The following is a 5457-nucleotide window of genomic DNA, read 5'->3' as shown; positions in this document are numbered from 1 at the left end:
CTCATCCAATGAACATTCAATACTTCAAAGCCACCTAACTGCTGTAATACCTCCTTAAACTTGATGAAACAAGTTCCATTCGATCAATCACAACCTAAGCTTTATTGGGATATAAAATGATAAAAAAATAGATAAAATTTGCAACATTTGCAACATATTTTCGAGCTATCTTCGACAAAAAAGGTGTCCATAAATTGCCTCGTTACGTTATTGTATTTGCAGAAATATGGTTGGACAGCAGGTCGGACACGAAGAGGTTGAATAGATGGCTAGCACAACCACGGCGTCCTCTTCAAGGAAAAGGCCAGACGCTCGTTCACGTACGCCGACTTTTACTCGCGCCGCATCCGCTGCTCGTGCTCACATTCACGCTGGCCGTGGGCTGCGTGTGGCTGCTGGAGAAGGCGCTCCAGTCCAAGGTCATCACCCTCGTGGTCGGGACGCACTTTGGGGCCAAGATCTAGCTGCTGACCGTCCAACAGGGCTACTTTGACGCCAATATCAAGGAGAATCCGCTGCTGCACCTGTGGTTTCGGCCAGAGGTGATCATAAAATAATTTTCCAAATGAATATATTTAATTAGCTGGAATAAGTATATACCTCGAAGTAATCTATTTTCTGTAGGACAAAGAATATATATATTATTTTCGTTGATGGAAAGAATAAATAATTTTCATCAACCCCCAAAACGAATAAATAAATATTGGAAACAAAAGGAATAATTCATGATGCCCTTAAAAACCACTCAATACAAGCAAGGCTGTGAACCACTCAATTCAACCACTCAATTCAAACACAAGTCGTAGCTGTGTTCATTCTCATTTGTGATGAACCCAGCCAACACCAACATCCTCCGTGGTCGCCAGCTCGCCGAGCTGTTCTTCACCCGTACTGCTCCTGGTTGCAATGTGTGGGCTTGTCGCTGTGGTGTAAAGCGTACCCAGAAAGGGAGCGGTTACACTAACTTGTGCTCGCACGAACACCCGCCAAACGCGCAAAAACAACATTCGTCGAGCAGTTGTCCCCGATAAGTGCGACGACGTTTTCCCACGACTTTCCTTACAACTCCAACACAAAGCTCGCAAACTCTAAGTTCGCAGCCTCATTTAGAGAATCCTCGTCGTTGATTGGTGCAAATGCTAACAATGCTCGGGAGTAGCCAATCGGATTATCGGACGGGAACGATGCAAAAAGAGCCACATAATGGGTGGATCCAAAGGTCCACCCATCAAACATGAGTGCGAGCTTGTCGGGGAGGGTGAGGGACAGCTTGTGCTCGATGCGCTTAATAAGGCCATGCATGTACTTCATCAATGTGTTACGGCAGATGGGGTCCAAGTTCGTGCAACGACGAACGAGTGGGTTAGCGACAAATAAAAAGGGCAACAGGGACATTGAGATCCAGTTCAACCACCCATACACTGTGCGGACAAGACGTGGGACCATGATGCCGAACAGTACTGCAGGAGTGGGAGGGCTGGAAGCATCAAATGTGACATACTCAGGATGGTCAGTAGTTACGTGCGAGCACAAGTTAGTGTAACCGCTCCCTTTCTGGGTACGCTTTACACCACAGCGACAAGCCCATACATTGCAACCAGGAGCAGTACGGGTGAAGAACAGCTCGGCGAGCTGGCGACCACGGAGGATGTTGGTGTTGGCTGGGTTCATCACAAATGAGAATGAACACAGCTACGACTTGTGTTTGAATTGAGTGGTTGAATTGAGTGGTTCACAGCCTTGCTTGTATTGAGTGGTTTTTAAGGGCATCATGAATTATTCCTTTTGTTTCCAATATTTATTTATTCGTTTTGGGGGTTGATGAAAATTATTTATTCTTTCCATCAACGAAAATAATATATATATTCTTTGTCCTACAGAAAATAGATTACTTCGAGGTATATACTTATTCCAGCTAATTAAATATATTCATTTGGAAAATTATTTTATGATCACCTCTGGCCGAAACCACAGGTGCAGCAGCGGATTCTCCTTGATGTTGGCGTCAAAGTAGCCCTGTTGGACGGTCAGCAGCTAGATCTTGGCCCCAAAGTGCGTCCCGACCACGAGGGTGATGACCTTGGACTGGAGCGCCTTCTCCAGCAGCCACACGCAGCCCACGGCCAGCGTGAATGTGAGCACGAGCAGCGGATGCGGCGCGAGTAAAAGTCGGCGTACGTGAACGAGCGTCTGGCCTTTTCCTTGAAGAGGACGCCCTAGATGACGTAGCCAGAGATGACGAAGAACACGTCGACGCTTATGAACCCGCATTTGATCGAGTGCGGGTACATTTAATCGAGTGCGGGTACGGTGGAACAGCACCGCGGGAACCACCGCGAGGGTCCGTTGCCCGTCGATGTCGGACCGGTACTTGATCGGGTGCTTGGGTTCCGGGGGTGTTACTTATTCGGCTAGCACTGAAAAATCGGTGATGTCTGCTCCGTTGGAGGTGTCGTCGGTGGTCGACTTAGGGAACCCCCACCAGTGCGACTGTATACGATATTTATAGTAGTTCTATCCGGACAATTTACAGTTTTGATAACCCCACAGGGCGACCATAACTGGTGCCGAACATGGGGGTGTATATATCACACAGTCAATTCCAACCTTACCAACCCAATGTCGTGCACGCACCAAACCCGTCGTGTAGTTGACTTTATCTCAAGTTCATGACCCGCCAACAAACTACTAAGCAGCGAATCGAAGGGTGATCTCACAGTCACATACCGGTGGTACTATCTACAGCTGTATACATTATTAGTTTTTGTGTGCGCCGCGCATGAAAGCAACACACTTCAACCAATACATCGTTCTCATAGTTTTTCCTTACGAATGCACAACACTACATATTTTCGCATCCGTCAACCCTATTCCCACAACAAGCACTTCTTGGACGGGTTCATGTACGAGCCGGTGGGGCACTGGAACACACGGGCAAACTCAGCGTCGTTTTGCAAGGTCCCCGTCACACGGAACCGACCGGGCGGGTGCTCCCTCTTCAAAGACTCGGAGAGGGAGGTATCCGTGTACTTGGAGCACCAGCTTTGGGCGAACGACAAGTAGAACAACTTGTCACCTGTTTCTTCTGAGTACTGGGATGGGAACTTCTTCAAGTACTCGTGATACGCGCGGAAACTGGTCTTGAGCCCCGCATTGTCCGCAATGTTTTCGTCCAACGTGAGTTTGCCGTTGATGTTGCCCAAGACATCGCCAGTCTCCACGCTCTTCACGACAAAGTTGGAGTATTGGTCGCTAAAGCACTGGGCTTTCGTCTTAAACGAAGCAATGGAGACGTCCGACCACCACGGATTCACGTTGCCGTCGCCATCGTAATAGCGGCCGATGTTGTCGAACCCGTGGGTAATTTCGTGTCCGATGAATGATCCGATGCCACCAAAGTTCTGGGCGGCGTCAAACTCGCCGTCAAAGAGTGGTTTTTGCAAAATGTTGGCGGGCAACATAATTAGATTCTGACTGGAGCCGTAGTACGCGTTCACCTCATGGGGCGCCTCGCTCCACTTGTGCTCCACAGGTTGGCCGTTCAGCTTCAAGTTGGTGTCGATGTTCACTTGAGACACCTTCCACCGGTTGTTCAGAAACGACTTCGAGTCCAACGTCAGCGTGGGGTACAGCTGCGGCTTCTCCGGGCCACCCAGCAAGTGTACAAGCTTGGACATCTTCGTTTGCGCGTTGGCGAGTGTCGAGTTGTCCAACCAGTCGGCGGTGGCAATGCTAGTGGAGAAGGACGACCTCAAGGCCTTGACCAGTTCGTTGACCACCTTGGCCGCATCAGCCGACCACACCTTGCCTAATAAGTACTCGCCCAAGATATCACTCAAGGCCTCGCCCGTCTCAGAGAAGCAGAACTTTTCACGAGAAGGTTCCACCTTTTCGCCATTGATCTTCTTGCCGAAGAAGTTCCAGTTGGCCGTGCGGAATTCAGGCGTCAAGTGCTTCGACGAGGCATGGATGAGCTTGTACACCACGATGGTGCGGAGGTCGTCCAGCGTCGTGAACTTCAGCAACAGTTCGATATTGTCAAAGTAGGTCAAGTCGTAAAACCTCACCCAGTCGTTCGACCCTCCGCCCACGTTGCGGACGTTGAAGCCGTTGGCTATGAGCCACGAACCGATAAGCAGCGGGTACGTCTGGTTCAGTTGGCTGTACGTAAGCGCAGTATACGGAGACACTGCGACCTGGATCTCCTTGAGCTGCCTGAGGGCGAAAATGACCATCCTTTGCTCGAAACGGATGATCACCGGCACGGCAGCCGCCGCTTTCTCAGCAGTGTAGCCAGCTAGCTGCAAAACCGACGCAATGTACAACTTGTAGTCGGCTTCTACGGACTCCCACTCGGAAGGGTTAGCGTAGTACACGAGATCCAGCGGCAGGGGGATTGGGAAACCGAAGAGGGCGTTCTTGGTCACGTCGTTGTTGTCAGGGCTGGCTTTGATATCCACAAAGGCTGGAATGCCGTTCTTGACCAATTTACCAGCCACGATGAGGAGGTCCAATTTGGTGTTGGCCAACCTAATGGCTTTGAACGAGTCCTCCAGCGGAGTCAGGCCAAGCGACGATAGCGTAGCCGTGTCCATACAGGAGGTGTAAAACTCGCTAAGCTTGGGCTTGTAGTTAGACAAAATCTTCTTCAAAACGGCTTCGTTATGGGCAGAGATCGTGGTCAACGTACTGATTAGGCCTACGTCCGGGGGTACCACAGTATCCTTGTACCACGCTCCACAAGCATATTGGAAAAAGTCTTCGCATGGGTTTGCGGAGTAGTCGATGAGCTTGGTCACAGAAGCGGGGAGTTCCGTGACGGAGCCAGCCGTCGCGGCAGCGGCGAATGCGCTGAGGGAGATGAGGACCTTAACCATCGCAGAGCAAAAAGGAAAATGAAGTTGGCCAAAAATGTCAGCCATTGAAGCGAAGACCGCGCGTGCAAGTCGTTCAACGCAACCAATCGGATTCCCATAAGGCTACTCTGTCCAAGAAGAATTAACAGTGGTGGGCGTAATGGAGGATTGTTGGATTTGCTAACTTGCTTGAGAATACTTACTGTACATAACATCTGTATTCATTGACAACTGTAAATACAGAAAATAATGGATAAGGTCGTGGGCTCGATCCCTCTATACGTAGTAGCCTCATGAGGCACAGCCTCATCCGAATATTATCCGGAACAATTCTTGTTCTTCCTATTCATCTACCGTAGGCACTTATCGCATCGTTAACGAAAGAATAATTCCCCCATCAAAACAGTTCCATTGTTGTTTTGTCCCGAAATACTGTTTCAATGAGGGAATTATCGCATCCGGATACACGTTTGCAGCCCTGTAACCTGTACCCCAGAGTAACTCCGAACTGCATCGCTTGCTGTGATTTCTGAGAAAAACAACAGTGAAACTGTTTTACATCCACTGGGACAAAACAGGCTTCGCCTATTGTACTACTTAG

General features: G+C 49.4%; 2 protein-coding genes across 2 annotated transcripts; both read right to left on the bottom strand.

Moving 5' to 3' along the window:
• Window positions 1–2034: 2034 nt before the first annotated feature.
• On the bottom strand, window positions 2035–2575 carry H257_11926 (hypothetical protein; the record flags this gene model as incomplete). The annotated part of the gene is made up of 4 exons (XM_009839005.1): window positions 2035–2216; window positions 2310–2382; window positions 2419–2490; window positions 2549–2575. 4 exons carry the CDS (start codon window positions 2573–2575, stop codon window positions 2035–2037), a joined length of 354 nt encoding a protein of 117 aa, XP_009837307.1.
• Window positions 2576–2867: 292 nt separating this feature from the next.
• H257_11925 (hypothetical protein) lies at window positions 2868–4877 on the bottom strand (the record flags this gene model as incomplete). Its single annotated transcript, XM_009839004.1, has 1 exon — window positions 2868–4877. The coding sequence occupies one exon, from the start codon at window positions 4875–4877 to the stop codon at window positions 2868–2870; it is 2010 nt and encodes a 669-aa protein (XP_009837306.1).
• Between the last annotated feature and the right edge of the window lie 580 nt (window positions 4878–5457).

This window comes from Aphanomyces astaci (genome assembly GCF_000520075.1).
Source record: "Aphanomyces astaci strain APO3 unplaced genomic scaffold supercont1.37, whole genome shotgun sequence".
In the NCBI taxonomy this organism is placed as follows: domain Eukaryota; phylum Oomycota; class Saprolegniomycetes; order Saprolegniales; family Verrucalvaceae; genus Aphanomyces; species Aphanomyces astaci.
The sequence above is the reverse complement of the archived record's forward strand: the minus strand, read 5'-3'. Positions and strand labels throughout refer to the sequence as shown.